Source organism: Onychostruthus taczanowskii, unplaced genomic scaffold (assembly GCF_017590055.1).
Source record: "Onychostruthus taczanowskii isolate IOZ18803 unplaced genomic scaffold, ASM1759005v1 scaffold83, whole genome shotgun sequence".
In the NCBI taxonomy this organism is placed as follows: domain Eukaryota; kingdom Metazoa; phylum Chordata; class Aves; order Passeriformes; family Passeridae; genus Onychostruthus; species Onychostruthus taczanowskii.
In genome coordinates, this window is record NW_024506221.1 from 1,123,542 (window position 1) to 1,143,950 (window position 20,409).

Genomic DNA, 20,409 nt, shown 5'->3' on the forward strand with positions numbered 1-20,409 from the left:
AACGGCGGCCGCCAGGTGGCGGCAGCGCCCCGCGCAGGCGGGACCGGGGGACGCGCGGCGGCGCCGAGAGGGGCGGGCAGGGAGCCGGGCCGGGAACCGGGAACCGGGGCCCGGGACCCGAGCGGGGCGGGCAGGGAGCCGGGCCGGGAACCGGGACCCGGGACCCGAGCGGGGCGGGCAGGGAGCCGGGCCGGGAACCGGGACCCGGGACCCGAGCGGGGCGGGCAGGGAGCCGGGCCGGGAGCCGGGCAGGGAACCGGGACCCGAGCGGCGCGGGGGGCCGATAGCTCTGACCCCTCCGAACCCTCGTCCCACCGGGAATTCACCTGGCATTCCGGGGATAAACTGCACCATTCCCCGGCTGGCGGTGAGCACTGTCTCACTCGCCTACCCCAGCGGGAGAGGTCTGCCCCTGGGCGCGCATCCCCCGCTACGTGTTTCGTTGGCTTTGGGGGAAAATGACCCTGCTTCGCTGCTGGAAACAACCTCTGTAAACTGCAGTATTTTCAGCTGGCTCAACCTGCTGTTATTTACGTTTTATACATCTTTATACGTACTGATATCAACCACGTATCAAGACGGTATCTTGCCGTGAGAATGTAGGGGGAGGTGTGTGTGTGTTTGTGTGTGTGTGGGTTGAGGTGGCGAGTTGGTGGGTGTATTTCCTTCTTAAGAGAAAACATTATAAACTCCAGGAAATAAATATAACCTCTACATAACCTCTCTCCAACCGGTCTGTGAGAAATTATAGTTTCCTTATATATACACTCTGGTTGCACCCACCTTTACTTAGGAAAAAAGGGACTTTTCTCAAGAATACTAGAGGGCAGAAAAAAGCAATTAAATTCAAAAATAAGTCGAAAATGAGCTAAATCACCCACTTGGTTTCCCAGTGAGAGACAACATCAAACCATCCTAAGATATTTGACCAGATGGCAGATTTTCTAGATGAGAAAGGAAGTATATCCACATTATCTGATCTTGAGATAAGTGCTTTTTTTAGCTGCTACACAAGGCATGGTTAGTTCTTACTGAAAAAGACAGATTTTTAGAGGTGAAAGGCACAAAATAAATCATCTATACGAAGCTGGAGGACGGTTACTGACTGGCCTTTAAAATTAATTTAAAGTTCTTTTTAGATCAGTCTTATTTGCCCATTTTCTAACTTTTTTTTCTTTTTTTTTTTTTTTTTTTTTGTTTTTTTGGTTTTTTTTATATTGGTTGTAGTTCAAAACTGTGATGTTAGTCTTGGAGCAAAATGCAAAAATGTTCTAATAATCTTTTTTGACCTTCAGAGGAACAAAAATGGGGGAAAATTAATGTTCTAGCATTGCTTAAGTCAGAAATTTAAGATGCATCATTACTGAAGGGAACATCACGTATCAAGGACAGATGAACTTGAAAGGCAGAAAGTTATAAAGGGACGGAGACTTGCCCTTCAGGACTAATATTAAGAAATGTGGGCATAGACTGGAAGGTCATTAAATGGAAGGGAGAGAAGCAGATGGATCAGGCACTGGATGACTGCAGGGTATCTGCAAGCATGCAGCCAGCGTGCAAAACAAATATGGCTTAAAGATGTGTGACAAGAAGCTGTTGAGTTGGGGAAATACCAAATATATTGTATAGTGCCTGGGAAAGACTCATGCGGAATGCAGCAGAGACCTGGTCACTGATGCTTGAGAGAGACGTATTTTAAAAAGAACATTTCAGCCAAAAAAACTCTATTTGTTTAGCAAGACAAAGGAGAAAGGTGGTTGTGGGCTGTCAAATAACGAAGGGAGATTTTACATGCAGGGAGATGAGAGCTGCTTCTTTCAACTAAAGGCACAGCACTGCTCAGTAAACAAACTTGATAAAAATATAGATGGGAAATCCAGAAAAAACTTGTTAACCATCAGTGAAATTCTTCAGCACCTCTCCAACAGGACTAAGCATGCCTCACAAAAATGTAATGAGCATGTGGGAAATGACTGCCCTGCGCTGAGAACACCTGTGGGAAGCAATCCCCTGGCATCAAACAGCCAAACCAGCAGCACTGGGAGCTGCAGCACAGACATGCCAGCCTGGGTCACGCTCCCAAGCCAGAGAGCCCAGGGACTGAGCACGCAGCACAGACTGGGGCAGGCAGATGGAGGCTCAGAGAGGCCGCAGGAGGAAGGAGAAGAGTGAGGCGGGAGGAGGAAACCCTGAAATAACCCACAGAGCCCATCACGGAGGCCGGCTGCCACAGACAAGAGTTTTGGAGCAAAGTCCCAGCTGGAAGCAGCTTGCAAATATGAGCAGGCTGTCCATGCATGGGGTTCAATACCTGCCACAGCTAAACCATGGGGCTTTTGGTATTTGTTGAGGCTGAGTCACAGATAAGCACTTGTCTCCACAACCTTGTTCTCCTTATGTCAAAAAAGAACTGCTGTTGATTAAAACGTGACTTGGAGTCTAATGTTTTAGAGTTCAACTGGCTTTTTGTGTTGTTTTTTTTTTTTAGTTCTTTTTTAAATCCATGCAATTCAGAGAGAATCAATCAATAACATGCAGATCAGGAAATACTTTTTAACTGAGAGAGGTTCAAATATTATTAGAAAGTACAAATTTCCCTTCATGAGATATTTTTAAACACTGCAGTTACTCATAATGACTGAAGTGGGTATGCACAGGACATTAACAGTAATTGAAAGTACTACTCAAGAGAGAGAATAAGATTTTTTTAATCAAAGCCTTTTCAAGCCACAAGTCAAGAAAATTACTGTATTTTGAAGTTATGAATTACTTTACTAATTCCATGAGAACTTCTAGAAAGGTTGGAATTAGGCATACTTCTAACTACTTCAGTAAACTGAACTACATGTTAATGAATATAATAAATACTTGAATACTTTTGTGATTAGGAAGATGCAACAAAAAATACAAAACTTAAGGACAGCCTAGAGCTCTTTTCTCTGTATTTTGTTGTTTTACTTATGTACTGCACATGGCTACATCAAACTGAAATACACCTACACACCAAGAGTTTTCATGCTTATGATTATAAAAAGGCATGTTAACAGGCATGCACTTCCCTTCAAGTAAGAATTGTATTTTGCAAGCTCCAAGGACAGTGGTTTGTGAAATCTACACCGAGAAAATGCATTCTCTTCCAAGCTCACTAACCAAATAAAACACATCACAAATCCAAGGGATTAGAAATACTGATATCTCAGGAGAAGAGTGCCAGTGCAAGTGTGAATGATAGAGATTATATAAAGTCCATTGAAAGCACAAACAGAACTATACAAGGCTGCCTTAAATGATTTAATGGTGGAAATATTCTTGCCTATATTGTCTGACTTAAATTACTGAGACATTAACTGGATAAGATGTTTAGATAAACAACAAAGGGGAGACCTCACAATTTTTCCTACATTAATGATAAATTTCACAATTTATTTTGGACCCTAGGTAATTGCAGTGGGATGTACTAATCCATGATGCATAATAAAATACATTTAGCCTGGACTTATGAAAAAATGTGGAGAATTCTGGTTTCTTAATTCTCTTCAGAAGTTTCTGTGTGTACTGCATATGATCTTGATACATACCAAAAATCCTCCAGTTTTTGAGTTCTGTATCAGAGTCAAGCCAAGGTTCATGTCCTTTTTAATTTCAGTCACATTTGGAATATTTATTAAAGCTGAAATAAAATTAAATTAGGTAATGACAGAATAATAAATAAGATGTAGAAGCAATTTACTAAGTTAGATTTCATTCCAAAAACTTGATTTTTCATAATCTAAGGTGCCTTTTCCGAATGGCTGCATACAATTCTGAGACAAAAGAAACAAAAGCCAATCTTTGGGGGAAAAAAATGCTAACCATCAAATACAGACATCAGTATAAATGGTCATTAAGTATGGCCATTGAGAGTATCTGCCCTCAAGAGAGCTGAAGGCAAAAGAGAGGAAGAAAAAAAAATTACCTATTGCATGTTTTTGGCTGGCTGAATAGCTGCAGCTGAGTAGCTACTGTTACATTCCTCAGGACACCAGACTCCTCTGATCCAGTATCAGGCTTTAGACAAAAAAACTGGAAGGGGCAGTGGAGGGCAGAAATTATCTGCACCATAAATAAACACAGAGGAGGCATCTCAGCACAGCCTGCTGCCTCATATTTTCACTATATCCAAACCTGAGCTGCATTTGATAGCTAGCTGGCAAGCACAGACACACACCCATATCTGGTTTAGGGAGGACAGGGACAGGCACCCGCCCTGGATGCCAGCATGGAGCCCTGTGCCCACCAGCCAGGCTTTGGGACCCACAGTGCTCCTGCCCCTTGGCTGGAGGGTAAAGACCCCAGGTGCTCCAGTGGGTGAAACCCAAACCTCAGTGCCTCCAGCAGCTGGCACCACCTGGCCTGAGTCCAGTGGCAGGCACCAATTTTTGCTCAGACAGACACGTCTCAGCAGCACTGAGGCCCTGCAGCACACACATGCCTTCACAGAACCTGAGATTATGCAGACAGCTAGTTATGTAAAGTTTTAATAAGGTAGATTTGCCTCGTACAAACACAAGGGAAAACTGAACAAGTGCAGCAAGACACTGTTAGTCAGAACGTACCTTGTAAATTCAATTTTTTACATGTGCTTTTGGACACACCAACAGGACATGCGTATATATCTCCAGTTCTGTTTGCAGGATAGCCACTCCAGGGGGAACCAACCAACAACCTAAAGGAAAAGGAATTTCATTATGTCCTTAATGATACTGAAAAAGTTCAGCAGCAGCATTGCATGGCTCACTATAGGTAACAGGAAGAGAGGCTTCCAGGAGCACCCAAAGCATTCAGGTGTAGGAGTCTTCTCCAGAACTGTTCAGAAGCTTTACTTGCATGGCAATACACTGCACTGGATTCACCAGAGACAGTTTTGGTGGAGAAGAAGAACAGGAGAGCCTTTGGTGATTCATCTGCCTCCAACACGTGTATCTTTTAAAATGTGACATTATGTCACAGGTCAGAAGAAATACAGTGAAGGTACTCATATATATATAGACACATAAAAATGTACAAATATGTATGTTGGGGATCAAGATACATATTACTTATTGTTCTATCAGTTAATGGCTAACTGATTCCTTTTAGGTTATTATTTTAACTGATAAGAAGCATTATCTACAGGATCTGCTCAGCAACAATAAAATCCTTATGTCTGAGCTTGAGCACTACCACACCTTGATAACACTGAGTCAGAAAGAAAATACTGAAGCTGGTAACAATCTGCTGCACAAATTCTGTAATCCTGAACAAGAAAGTTAATACTTATGATAATTTTGCCTGCAACACAAAGTGATTCATGTTCTCTGACTCATTTAATCTGCCATAAGGTTCCCCCCAACATCTGCTCCTCAAAACTCTTCATTTTTATCTGAAAGCTTTCACAAAACTGTTTAGTTCACCTTCTTGGAATACTGCTTAAGAACACCTATCTTTCATCAGAAGTCTCTAAATGATGATCTCGATGGTTATTAAAAATAAAGCAGATTATTGAAAAGCAGGGACTATGGGTATTTGCTCCAGCAGCAATATGACTTTATTTTCAAACAGAACAATCCATGGCAGTAAGCAATCCATTTTGGAGAGTGTACAAAGACAAGCAATGGGGCCCCAATACAGAATACTGAATTAAATTAGAAATCATATTTTTTTGGTCCATCAATAGGTTGTTTAAAGCAAAATTGCTACTCTCTAAAATTTTATAGATAGCTAACACAAATATACCTTGTGCTATTAAAAAAAAATTGTGAAATTATTATATTTTAAAGCAATTTCTACATATATTAACTTCCTAGGGATCATCTGCTTTTACTGCTGTGATGTTAGTTTGAATAAAATGGTTAGGACAAAAAGTTTTGGATGCACATGAAAGAGTTTTAGACCTTTCTCACTGGCTCAGAGAAAATACTGCTAAACTGCAGTTTCTTTTTTAAGTTTATTTCACCTCAATTAAAAACAAATAACATTATTTTATCAGTGCAGCTGGGTGTTTGGTTTCATATTCTCTTTCTTTTGTGTCTGGATATTTTAAAAATGCCTAACTCCTTCTCAATTACCTTGTTGGAAAAGGGTGATCATGCAGGCAGCAGGAACAGGACTTTGTGTTCTTCTCGCATCTCTAAATATGCAACTTAGCTTCATACAAACACTCTATCACAACAATTGCAGTAGTTGTGAGGAGGCCTCTGATTTTCTTGTTATTTTATGAGTGCTTCTGGACCTTTTCAGCACAGTGAAAACCAGAACTGCCACTGCTCAGGACCAAGTAAACAGAGCTCATAAGCAGCTACTGCACTGGTCATGTGCCAACAGATAACATAATCTGCAAATACTTGCAGTAACACGGAGGGCTGGAGCTGGTCAATAGTGGGAGGAAGAAGGAGGAAGACATGGTGTTACACTCTCCTACCTTGCTAGGTACTATTGAGTTGGGTACGGGCATAAAATGCTAACTGGGCTGATGGGAGAGAAGGGTTAGGAGTTTTTGTGGAAAGAGGAAACAGCTTTAAAATGACTGGCAACACTGCGTGTGCAATATCTGAAACTGGAACAGCTTTCCAGCATTAACTGTCAAGCTGAACGTTGCACTGTGTACATTTATAAACACTTGCATCTTTTTTTTTCTAAGTTTCCCAGAAGACAAACATATTTCAGTGTCCTTGCAGGATGATAGCTACTGTTCAGAGAATGGCCTTGTATTTTGGAAATACCCACAGCAACTACTCCCATCTAGTCATGAAACTCACTGTGAATCTCTGTACTGTGCTGGCACAGCTCTGCAGCCACAGGTTTTCCTGAGAGCCCAGAGCGCACAGTTTCACTCACAAGAAGAGTGAGTGAGAAGAAGGAGAAGAGAGGCATGCTTGAGCACAAGCTGACCTCAAATCCAAGCCTAACCCTAGCTAACTCCAAGCTCTATTGGCAGAGAGAGAAACATCATCCCTGATCTAGCATTTATTTGCTAAAAGCTGTTCTCTCATTTTTAAGCATGCATACTTTTGCTCATTCCATGGGCATTATTTGCCTCCCAATTTCCCTGCCCTCAACATTAACTGCAGTCTAGACATCCGCTTATACCAAGGAACTATGACTTCTCAAACTTGATATTCACAAAATAATTTTACTTTTGCTACCCCTGAAACTAACCTTGAGGTTGCTGCATGGTGCAAACAGGAAAATGTAAGACAAAACAAGATGAACTTTTCTCATTTTAAATCCAGATTTAAATCTATGCCAAATAAAAAAAAAAATTAATTTTGTCTTTCAGTTGTCTTGCACTCTTCACAGTTTGCTGGGATTTATTTTATTAATTTATTTTTCTGCATTCTTTGAAGATCTGCAGTCTGTGAATCTCAATGTCATACCTATATTGCAGGCCAAAAAATGCCACTCCGTACACTGAATTCACACTTAGAACTGTTACTGATGGTGATTTCAGAAATGAACAGAGCAATTAAACCCGTCGCATTATTTGACTTAACTAGTCTAACTGTCATCAATACATGCCTGAGAAAAAATTATTAACTGACTTATGCCAAGCTTAGCCCTCTACTTTTGCCAGCCTTAAAGGAAGTAACATAATTCTCTAGGAAGTAACATAATTCTCTAGGAAGTAACATAATTTCTATTTCTTTTGTATTCTTTGCCTTACTTAATATTTAATACCAGCCTTAATCTACATAAGAAATCAGAAAGTCCTACTTGCCTTTCAAAATTAACATAAACCATTACAGTAGGGAGTTACACAACACTGCTCTGGGAAAATCCATGTGTATCTTTCTGAAACATCAGAAGTGAAGACAGCAAGAGAGTATCTGGCTAGCATCCTGCTAACGACAAATTTTTTTACTGTAATTAGACAGGATACATGAGACAAAGCGAAACGGAATATATCAGGAAAGAATGCAAGAAAGCAGTACTAAAATACTTGAAAATGCTTGTTTCCAAATAAACTGTAGAATGTATAATGTATTAATTAAGGCTCTTTTTCAGCTACGAGTTAAATATTTATTTTTACAAAACCTCTTTACGTATCCTTGCAGACCATCTTTACAAAATACTATAGTGAGTATAATGTAATATTGCTACTGCTCTTATTATTCATCTCCCTAATCATGTTCCGACACTGTATACAAAGCAATGGCACTAGGAAGTCAAATGAAGTTCAGCAGCAATGCCTTACCACACAAGCTGCAGGAGTGGCAGATCAAAGTGCAACAGGAATTCTGGGAAATTACACCATGACAAAGCTAGTAATCAGCAAACTGTGATGTAGCAGAAAGCAAAATCAGAATTCATAGTAAAGGGCTGAATTCCCAGCTGTTGTCAGAGCATGTTTTGTATTTTCCAGTTTCTTTACTTTTTTTCCCCTCTCTTCTCATGTATTTGCTTTTTATTGTGTTGTGTTGTGTTTTGTTTTCTAAACACGAAGATGGCTAATAGGAAAATAAGAGTAGAAAGAACCTCTTATATCATCTGGCCTTTTTCCTACAATTACAGGAAGTGGTGAGTAGATATGAAGATCAGAAAACTCTTCACGGTCATAGATCCTTCTCTGCACACACTAAAGCACTTCTCACCATCTAAAACTTTTGATCCTTTCAACAATAATCAAAAAGCTATGGCAAGAGAGTTTGAGTGACAAACTCAGAAGTCCTAGAAAAAAGCAGCCAGAACTTCTCCAAGCAGGAAAAGGGCAAACTGTGGTGCATGCAGTTAGGGAAAACAAAACTGGGTAAAGAACTCAGCTTTAGCAGTGATTCTGGCACTGAAAAGAGAGATCTGCAACAATGGCAGCTTCTGTTAGGAGAAAAAAAAATCAAAAAATTGCTCTCATCCAAAGAAATGGCCTTCCTCATTAAAATCTTCTTCAACAGAAGTTCATACAGAAATGTGTCTTTTTGGCAAAATATCTTACTGGTCTGAAGAGGCCGCACCGAACATGAGGAGAAAGGCCACTATATTTGGTGACCAGTGAGCAGTAGGCAATGATTTTTAAAACTACTTTTGGTAGTGCAATAATTATAAGATGCACCAGTAAGTGCACTGTATATTGTGTCATTACTGACATGTGAGATGAAACAAAATATTTTAAAATAAAATCCCACAATACAAATTCAAAACCAAAATAATTTTAAAAATTGCAAATTCTAAGCACACAAACATAGCTGAGCATATGTCTGAAGACACATGTGTGTAGGAAAAAGCATTTCACAGCTATCTACAACTACTTCAATCTTCCTCATCTGAGACAGCTATAAAACCAACTCTCAGCATGGAGTAAATATGGTTATCTCTGAAGAGTATACTGTCAGCTGCTCAGGGAATGCACATTCAAGACGAACTTGATAGAGTGCAATCTGGCTTTCTCAAAGATTATATTTATAAAATAACAGAAATTTTAGTTTCCATTTAAGATTCAAATGCAGATGACATCTTGACAGAGAGAACCACAACATAAAGTGAATTATGTTTCTGTGGTTGCTAATTACTTGTGTGGTAAACTGCTTTTCTAATTGGTGAGCTCCTGTTTTAAAATTCTGACCAGCATCTGTGAAAAGCTTGAGCTGTGCAAGTTTGCAAGTTTGTCCTTATTTATGAGCATCACATGCCATCAAGGCTCATCAATGCACAGCACATTAGTGCCGAGTTATCCTGGATCGTCTGTCTAACACAAGAAGTCTTACTTGTGTTTGTGTCACAAACGTGTACCAGACTCTTCAATAGTCCTTCATTCCCTTTTGGACTGTGTTCCCTGTTCTCTCTGAACTCATCTCCAAGAAAAGTAACAATTCTGCAAAAATTCTCTCTTTATAATTTCTTTTGTTCTTACTGCCTCAGGAGATGCACCTCCCAGAAATACTGCTGAATAATATAACTGGCATCTGCTGTATTTCTGTAGCTCTCCTTTCTACTCTTTGAGTACAGGAGGTTTTTTAAAGCTATATTTTATATAGCACCCTGTGAACTTATTAAGCAAAATCTAGGAAGTGATAAAACTTCTGGTGGACCTCAGATTCTGGATAACCTCTTCTGGGGAGAGACGGCACCCCAGCAGCACATGGTGCCATGAGCAGCCCCATTCTCTGTGCCTGGACAGAGTTTCTGATACGTCACATTCTTGCTGCACAGTGACCATCTCTTCACAAAAGCATATGATGATAAATGCTCCCCTCAGACAGAAAAATCACCCTGATCTTACCTCAGACTGTTTATCTTGTTCCCAGTTCAGCCATGTCAACAAGAATTCAGCCTCCTCATTGCTCATAGGAGAAAACAACTCTACTGAACAACTTGAAAGAGATAGAATGTTCTGTTTGGGTTGGGGTTTATTTTTTGTCTGTTTGGTTGGGGTTTTTTTGTTTTGGGTTTTAATTTTTTGTGTTTGTTTGTTTTTTAATAATGCATACAAGATAAAGCTCTATTGTTCCAAGAAAAAGAAAGCAGCCTAGAAATTAAGAGAACAAGACAGTAGAACATGACTCACTTTTTTTTTAAGCTTGCCTAATGATTTGTTGATTGGAAGACTGAAAAGCGCTTTTCTTCACTGAAGAGCCTCTAACAAATCCTAGTTATTTGAACACAGGCTGATAAAATTTCCCTGCTTTTTGGAGATAGGTCAGGCACCATGCTATGAAAGAACTAATGGTGAAGTGCCTCCATACAGAAAAGTTTACCAGATTCAAAATATTCATATATTTAAGAGAAGATTGGTTGAACTCCATGGTCATAAAGGTCTTTTCCAACCGAAATGAGTCCATGATTCTGTAAGGTAGGAAAAGTTAAACTAAAGTTACTTCTTTTTTCCTTCTATCCAGCACACATTATCCAAGAAAGTGATAGTGGAGGAGTTTTTATATTGGAAGCAAAACTAAAAGAGGGAAATATAAAACATGAATGGCTTATATGGATCAGGCAGCTATTGCTTCTTCTGCAAGCTTTCAGAAAAACTCACTAGAAGTACAAAACACAACAATTTCTCTACATATGAGGCAAAAACGTTCAATTCAGTACAGGCACACATTGTTGTTCTCCTTCAATGGCTTTACATAGACATTGGGGGGGGGTTGAAGTTGGGGGGGGGGTTTGGTTGCTTTTTTTTTTCTTTTAAAGAGATCTCTGATCTACGGGTGACTAAACACCTAATTAAAGCAGGCAGAAATGCAGTGAGAAGCCACCACAGCACCAGATGAAGAGTGGGGGTAGGCTGGAAGCCTACTCAGCTGAGGGAAAGGAAATGTCAAGGTTTTAGCTCTGAGGCCACAGCTCGGCTCTCGTGTCGCTGTGTCTCCTGGTCCCTGGAAGCACGGAGCGCTGAGCATCGGGGTGTGCGTCTGCGGGTGCAGCAGCGCCGTGCCCCTGAGCAGCGCCGCCACAAACCTCTCAGCTGCCTCAGTGACTCTGTGCCGGCTCTTCCAAACTTCAACTGCAAAATACGTCCTCACGTGCGACGTCTTATTTTCTCTTTACTGAAAAAAGTGCAGTTGCTGAGGGCGTTGTCAGGAAAGCAGAACTGCCAGTTTGTGGCTGTTTGGGTTCTGACACAATTCCTGTCCACGGAGGATGACCGGTCTGAAGTGTCTCAGCGTGCCATGATATGTACAGTCTGGTGTGGCCTTCTGCTCTAGACTTAAACCCGTGTACACACAAACAGCCACTGAAGAGTCCAGTAGCTCTCACCTGCTTTCAAAGACTTACAGTCCTTACACATAAAGACACCTTAAGATTTGTGCCTGCTGAGGCTGTAGAAGAGGAAACAATGTCTTCCACTAAATGCACTTACTCCTGATAATATGGTTCTTGAAACCAACATTACTAGGAAAAAATATTTTAGTAATTGCTCATCAAGCCAAATGTTGTGGCAACAGTGGATTTCAGGTCAAATTTTGTGGCTGAAGAAATGTAACAAACAATATTTTGCCCTATGATTGTGTTATCATAAACATCCAAATACACCATCTCTTGTAAAGCAGTTAGTACTGTACCGGAGACAAAATTATATCCCTTTAATTTTAATATTTATAATTTTAGGTTTTTTATTTATAATTTTATATATATATATATATATGTGTGTGTGTGTATATATACTCTTATATATATATATATTTATGTTTATATATAATATTTTTAATTTTTAATATTTATAATTTTGTAGTTTAATTTTAATGTTAATAATTAGAACTCACTAGACCTCATAATTTGTTTTGACCTTAACCATGCTAAAATGGAAAAATATCCCACATATATGTAAAGAGTAACAAAGATGCTCTGGGTACACAAAGGAATGAACTGCAAGTTAAAATTACAGAGAAACTGTAAGCCTAAGGAAATTAGAGTATTGGAGATTAAGTAAAATATTATCACAAGAAAGACCTCGGGTCACATGATGTTAAGGAAAAAAGTGTGAACCATCACATGCACATACTTTTAGTATATCTTAGCTTTTGGTTTAATGACATTAAGTATTTATTTGTAAAAAGATAGCTCTAATATAAAAAAAAAATTAGCCAGAATCCCTTTAAATGAGGTGTGGAATTATAAAATAAATATTAAGAGTTGTACCATTTTTTACTTAACCTTTTAGCTGGACACAAAACAACCCATTCAAACTGCTTACCATTTGCCTTGTTCATTTATAAACTGTTGAACTGAATATCCAAACTGCTCTCTTCGTGGACCAGAAAATATTTTTGCTTCCAAGAGCCCAACATTGTAGGCTTCACAGCAGTTATGAAGAATGCCTGTTAACAGAAAGATTATGATTACAACAGCAATTGTAATTAAAGCAGAATTAAAGCAATTAAAGAAGAATTTTGATCCCAGTGAAAAAGGCTCTTCATCTGCGTCAGCTCCCCCAACAGAAGAAAATAAATACAGCCGTTGACACATGCTTGAAAAAACAGTGATTTTGCCACAATACCCTGGCCATACGAAATGCGTCTCTGGCACTCTTTATGTGTGTTGTATTACTGTGGGCAGAGATCAGTGACTCATTCACTGTTTGCCTTAACAAAAGTTGCAGCATTACTAATGGGAATGTTTTAGCTGAATAGAGGCAAAATGTATGATTCAGAGGTCTGTTATCCTCTTTACCTTCAGGCATAAGTTAAGCTTATGGCATAGCAAACACATCAAGAGCCTGCTGAGGTGCACTAGAATCACAGAATCTTTTAGGCTGAAAGAACTGTGCTCAACCACTGCCAAGTCCACCAACAAACAATGTCCCCAAGTGCTACAACATCCATCATTTGAAAACTTTCAGGGATGGTGATTCCACACTTCCCTGGGAAGTGTGCTTCAATACTTGATAACCTTTTCCGGGAAGAAGTTGTTCCTAATGTTCAGTTTAAACGTTCCCTGGTGCAACCTGAACTCATTTCCGTTTGTGCTATTGGTTGTTACCTGGGAAAAGACACTGATCCCCACCTGCCCACAGCCTCTTTTCAGGCAGTTGTAGAGAGTGACAAAGTCACCCCTGAGCCTTGATCTGCAGCAGATCAACAGTTCCACCACCCAACTTGGTATCACCTGAAATCTGACTGAGGATGCACTCAATCCCCTCATCCAGGCAATGGAGGTATCAAAGCAGAACTGAGCATTAGAACACTGCCTGTGACTGTCCACCAGCTAGGTGCAGCTCCATTCACCTCAACTTTTCATGCTTAAACAAAATGCCCTGACTGTCTGTACCTGCTAATTCTGTTTATATTTGAGTTTGCAGCACTGGAATAAAAATGAGATTATCTGCTGCATCAGAAAACCTAAATTTTTGAGTCATTTCATTATCATGCCAGAAGCCTTTGTTTTCAGTCCAAACAGTCTGAACAGTTGTCCAAACAGGAAAACTTCGAACTACAAACATGCAAGGTAGAACAGCATTAATAAATCGTGACATTTAACACTGAAATTCTACTTAGCTGTGGTTTTGTTCTTAATTGCTTTTCCCTGGGCACTTATATGCCTGGGAATAATGGTGTGCCATTCCATGCCATTTTGGAAGGAACTAGCTATATGGACTGGGGACAGAATTGATTTTGTAGGACATGGGGGTCCACTCCTCATCCACAAAGCGCCTGATTTTTTTCTGATCAAGAACTGTAGGTGGACACCTAGGAGAATATCTACTGGGAAGGCTGCAGGAAAAAGGCCAGACTCCCCTGAGGGGCTCTGCTGTGAGTAGGTAGCTCCTTCCCCATTGTGGAGGTGGAAGGACTGAGACAACAGTGGGATTCCAGGAACAAGCTACAGCCCAGCTGAGGAACACCTTAGAGCTCCTGAAAAGCCTCCAAAAATGGCAATGATGGAAGAAGTCATGACTTGTGGTTGCACTACTCCCTGAGGTTCCCAGATGAGGCAGGTTCACAGAGCTGATTATGGGTTAAACAACGTCCCTCGTGTTTCCCCTCCCTTCCTGTGTGCCCAGACAGAATGAGTTTTATCTGCTTTACACACAAATATGCCTCACCACAATTATTTAGTATGAATCATTGTGTAGTAAAGAAGCAGCCTTTTAAAGAATCCCTTACAACAAGGACACATTAAGGAGAGATGGCACCTTAAAAATATAATCTCAAATTGTAACCATTTCTCAAGTTTTAATAGGCAGAGAGCTTACTGTTGGTATCACTTTCTCCAAGGTCTCAGGAGCAGCTTTGGAAGAGAGGTTAACATGGTTTATATCAGCATGAAACAGCCCATCACAGAGCTGAATTGTAGTAGTAATAATGACAATAAAGTCATAGTGAAAATATTAAAATCACAACCACAGGTTTGCAGGCAAAGTTCATGACCTGTAAAAAGTGTCAATGTATTCTGTACCCTTGCCCAAAGAATTCAAAACAGGAATATCACTAGCAGAAGACTAAATACAACTCTAAGAGAGTTACTACTTTTTTACCACAAATTCAAACAGGAAATCATATATTGGTTATCTCAAACAACCACATCTACAGTCAGCCTCTGGAAAGCAAGAAAGCACCCACTGCTAGAAGTATAGTTCCTTGAGAAACATCCTTAGAGATAAATATATTTCTTGAGTCAAGCTATTTAAGACTGGAGAAGAGAATGTGTGCAGACTCATTACCCTGTGTTTTGCAAGCCTTCTGACACTAAACACAACCTCATATAATCACAGTTTATGTCTGGGTTTTGAGGACAAGAAAACGATGTATTGAGATAGTAATCAACAACTGCCAGTAATTCCTTTGTGATCTAATATACTTGTATTTTATAAAAACATTTCTTGCATGTCATATCCTGAGGGATTTTTTTGTGTTGGTTGTTAAATTGTATTATCCTCAGTCAGAAATCAAGCATGATTTAGCAGTTTCCCATTCTCAAGAGGCCAAAGGAGACTATACCACAGCACCATCCTGCATGTACATACTGAAGAAAAACCCTCCACATTACATGCTGCACATGAAAATAAACCCTGGCTTTCGAACTTAAGAGATGGAAGCTATCTAGACTAATAAACAGTTCCAGTCTGACCCAAAATCCAGTGACATTTAGAGAAAAACTCTCAACTCTCTGGACTGTTACACACTTAATAGCAAATCACACTATAAGCCAAATGGTAACATTGCTGGGTGCATTGGACAACTTTGGTGCAAAAACATGGAAAATGTTTCTAATTTCTGTCCAAGGTGAAAGTTTTTTTAAATGCTACAGACAGGGCAAAAATTTCCTCCAGAAGCGGGTGAAAGTACAGGGAGCAGGTATGACAGCCAACAGCCTGAAGGAAAGTCCCCATGGTTCAAATTCCCCTGGGGTGCTGTGACAGATCACATGGGGTCAGCAAAATGCATTGAGGTTAAGTGTTGCCTGCTCATCTCCTCCCTTGACCTCCCACCAGTGTGTAACATCTATCCCTGAACCCAGGGACACTCTCTGTGGTCCCATTTTCTCCAAGATGGGGCCTTATTCCAAGAAGCAAGGACACCTGTCCCTGCACTGGGAAGCTTCAACTCCTTGCAGCTCCCCTGGGCTTCACCACAGCTTATAGAAGCAATGTCCTTTTTCTCTTCCCACAGCATGACACATGAACCATTTCACCCATCCTTCCCATTTCCACTGGGGCTTGATTTTATTCTTTTTAATAATTTGCACAAGTGCAGCATCAGAGCGCTGCTCTTTGAGAGCAAAAATGTACAGCTGGAATAATGGAGAGGCGTCTGCCAGATCACAGGTCTCTTCAAATCTGCTTCTGTCATGTTCACTTTCTGGACAGACAGCCAGTCAACGACAGTGAAAAGAGAAGAACAAAAAAAGCAATCATAAAATCCAGGCTCTGAAGACACACTGTTGTCCACAGTGTTCTTACAGGTCAGCTTTGCCTCTCATCCACAACAGGTCAGCTTTGCCTCTCATCCACAACTGCTTTGCAAAAATCAAAGTAGAAGTGCTGGAAAACACAATGTGACTCAGCACAACCACTATCAAAAGAACCTAGTTTCAGCATATTTCAGTCATATTTTAAATTCCACATTTTTATAAGTGTCAGCAGATTTTTTTAGATCTACTCCACATAAGTCTTAGCTGGCTTGGGCCTAGCAAGTATATACTGGCAATAATACAGTAGGCATTTTTCCTGACATTTTCCTCCATCTTATATAGTGCTTACACTATAAGGACATCTTTTATACATTTTGTACATCTATCTTAATATAGTATCTATAAAAAGAAACTCAAGCATTTGCAGCCAAAAAAAGAGAAAACTGTAAGTTCCCTTTAGACCTATTTTAAGCCTGTGCAAAATAAGAGGGTCTCTTATGCATTAAAAGGGTGCCAATCATTGAAGTATCTAGGTTCAAAGTACTGTATATTCCAGGCTGGAACGATTCAGCATCTGTTGCTGCCTTCAGGCAATGAACTTTGATAATTTAAGAATCTTGAAATAAAGAAAACTAATTCACTATCTGGATTTTAATAGCTTTTGGTGACAGACTTCTATTTTGTGACCTAATGATCATGATGAGAGATTGGTCGGGCAAGTAAAAATCCACTTCCTAACTTCTGTCTGTAAATGGCACTTTATTTACAGTCAAGTAAACAGACTCCATGGAACAAAGGAAGCTAGATACGAGCCTAAAGCTTCTGAAAGCCCCTCTGCAGACTTCAAAAGCACCAGTTCCTTTCCACTGAGAAAGTTGCTTGGGCAGTTCATTTTAAAGGCAACACCTTCACTAAGTAGAGTAGTCCCAACACCTAGCTTCAGAAAGGAAACGCAAGAAAAGAAATCCTAAAGAGATAAAAGAAACTGTAAGCTTTCTAATAAACTCCAGGATCTCTCTGCATGGTATTTTTTTTTTTCCCCTGGGAATTCCCATATTTAAGCAACTGCATTATTGATGTGTGAGCCATGGGAGCTGCTGTGTAGTTATACATCTGGTTTTATAATTTAACACCAGGATTTTTTTTCCTCCTAGTAGGATGAAAAATAATGCATGTTATGACTGGGCACCTTTAAGCCTCAACGTGTGGGAATACCTTTGTAACTATAAATGACATATCTAATGATAGCTCTAATGCCTTCTGCTTTGTTCTGTTTGCACTACAAGCTGAAGCAAGTTTTAATGAAGTAAAAGCTCATATTAGGTACACCCAATTCATAATTGTTTTGATTTTGTAAGCAAAGTTAACAGCTTAAAGTGATCAAGCAAAAAATGTCTGTTTGATAATCAATCGTTTGATGTTAAGATTATAATAGCTGTTTTATTGAAACCTCTTATTCAGATTAACATCAAGCACAAAAACATCAACAGGATAAAAAATGAAATCTGATTTTTATGTATTTGATTATTTCATTTGGTGGAAAAACTTTTAAAGCTCTAATAGAATGTACTGAACATATTATTAGCCTGTATTTTGTATCATAGGTATCATAATAAATAATGAATATTCAATCACATTTTACTACATTGCAAAGGTGATCTGCCAATTTTAGATGGCAATAAATTACAAAATACCATAATTAGGCTCAGTTATGCCAAGTCTCACCTTTTATTAAAATACCCAAACAGAGGCATTCTCTGCTGTTGTTATTTATAGCTCTCCATCAAACAGGTCTAGCAAAGACAGTATCAAGAAAAAAAAGAGACAATGGACTTTGACCAGTAAGTAAGGATCCACCACACACTAAGTTTTAAATTTATCTAATATTAACCTTGCCAGTAGGAAAGTTCGCCTTTTTCCTTAATGTTATAGTGTTCACTTCTCTGAACAACTACCAGCTAAAAACAATAAAAAGTTTGTTATATAACCCAGCTAAGTAACCCTTTGTCTTTGTGAGTGAGCATTTGTGTCAGTCACGATGCCAGGAGAGCGTCCTTGGCAGCTGCCCTCCGCTGGGCAGCACAGCCACAGCTATAACCACTGCCCCTGTGCCAGCTCCAGCAGGGCAGCCGACCCCAAGAAACCCAAACTCAAGGTCAGCAGCATGCTGAAGGATTTGAGGGGGGAAGGGGTAAGCACGTAGTCACCAAGGAAAAGCAAGGCCATGACCTGGCATTATGCTAAAACCATGCACTACAGTTTTTCCATCTATAAGTTATTTTGGGTGGAAAAATGAATCAAGAATACCCCACTGGATTATTGGTTGCTTCCTGAATTAGTTTCTTAGACTGGCAGCCACTAAGATGTGTGCTGCTAACATTGCCTTAATTGCTCAGTCTGGCCTTTTTAAAACGTCTATTCATTAGAGAAGAGGGCTTTGCTTTGCCCTTTTATGTTAAACTGCTCCAAGAGAGCCACTACAAATTCCACGAAGAAAATTTTTCTGTTGATCTCAAAGATTTCTACCTCCAAAGAACACACATCAGCAGGGCCCTGAAGCCTGTCAGACCCTGCTGAGGACAGAGAAAAGAAAGGGGTGGGAGGGATGAGAGAACTTGTAGCTGTTGTTTTCCACTGACTTCATCTCACAGTGGATGCACACTCTGGTTCAAGCTTTCTCCATGACTGAAATATTTCTAAGGGCTCTCTTTGGGGTAGATTTTCAGCTATATTCTATTGTGCAAAGTCACACTGGATCTCCTTAGTTGTCAGGGAACTTGAAAAAGCACTTTTGTCTCCATCTGATACCCAGCTGGTTATTTTTTTTTCATCCCTCAGCAAAAGTTTTCTGAAGTTGGCTCACAGATTCCAGAGTTAGAGAGGGAGTACAGGCACCTACAGACCCCCTTCACATTATCACCTACCGTCCTTGCAATGTTAGCCAGAAGGTGGAATGAAGGCAGGAAGGGGAAGCAATAAAGTTATGAAAGAGGGTAGTCAAGTAGTATTTGATTTATATTCAATATATGTAGTCTTACTGTTTGAACAACATTTTGGTTTAAGAGTAATGTTACTCCCTTATTATTCAGAACATATATTATCACAGCAATAATCCAACTGGAATTAGACAACTATTCTTACAGAAAGAACTACCCAGCTTTCATAATACATTGTACTTTGAATGCTTTATTGATAAGCCTGTGGAAACATAAAGGAAAAAACAACCAGCATGCAGTTACTTTCATCTATTGAATTTCAATATGGATGTTCTTCATTGTGGCTTTCAGAAGCTACTGAGCAATTCTCACTACAATGAGCAAAATCTTCAAAAAATTTCTTTTGTACACTTCCTTTTGTAATGTACTAGTCCAACTATATTGGTTTCACTGTTTGGGACTTTCCTACAAATGAACATAAATATAAAATAACTTTTTTATCTGTCTTTAGAATATTCACAAATGGCTCACATGGAATCCAACCCAACATGCAAGGAAAATAAAGGACTACTTATAATTCAATCTGGAAAGGTGTATTAGGCTTTACTGAGTATGGTCAACATAACTGAAAAAAAATTCTCCTTAGTTTTCTCTTTTATATTTACTTTTCTACTTTCTGTAATAATTTTTTCTTCAATATGCACACTCACAGCAGTAGATACAATAGCATGTAGATACCTTCGGCTCATATACTAAAACAGCAGTTTTATAATCACATTTAATCTGATTTTATTTAAAACTGAACAGACTTCTTATAGAGAACAACCTCCTAAATAGAGACAATGTGAACCTCTACAGGAATCAAAAAGAATAAAGAAAGTGATTGGCAAAGCACTGCTTTTTATATTGGCAGTTGAAACATTGTATAATCCTACTTCAGTTTCTTTGTCACTATTTCATATGTTTACAGAAGCTTGAAAAAGGCAAGTCTTAATTTTCCTACTTCATCTAACTTTTTCTTCAGACCAACTTTTTCTTCACAACAGCCACAATATCTCAGGCTTCTTAATAATTAACAGAAATCATAACATTTAGAATAGAAATAAATTATAGGCAAAAAAGCCTCCCCCAAATCCGCCACTCGGAACAAAAGAGAAACAATGCCTCATTT

General features: G+C 39.5%; 1 protein-coding gene across 1 annotated transcript in view; it reads right to left on the bottom strand.

Annotated features, from left to right (window-relative positions):
• ITGA2 (integrin subunit alpha 2) overlaps positions 1 to 20,409 on the bottom strand; it is a 68,654-nt gene that overhangs the window by 37,368 nt on the left and 10,877 nt on the right. The window contains exons 2-4 of the mRNA XM_041424607.1: positions 12,647 to 12,770; positions 4,596 to 4,705; positions 3,579 to 3,670 (exon numbers count right to left, since the gene is read on the bottom strand). Of these exons, the coding sequence (XP_041280541.1) occupies positions 3,579 to 3,670; positions 4,596 to 4,705; positions 12,647 to 12,770 (326 nt within the window). The remainder of the gene's footprint in view (positions 1 to 3,578; positions 3,671 to 4,595; positions 4,706 to 12,646; positions 12,771 to 20,409) is intronic.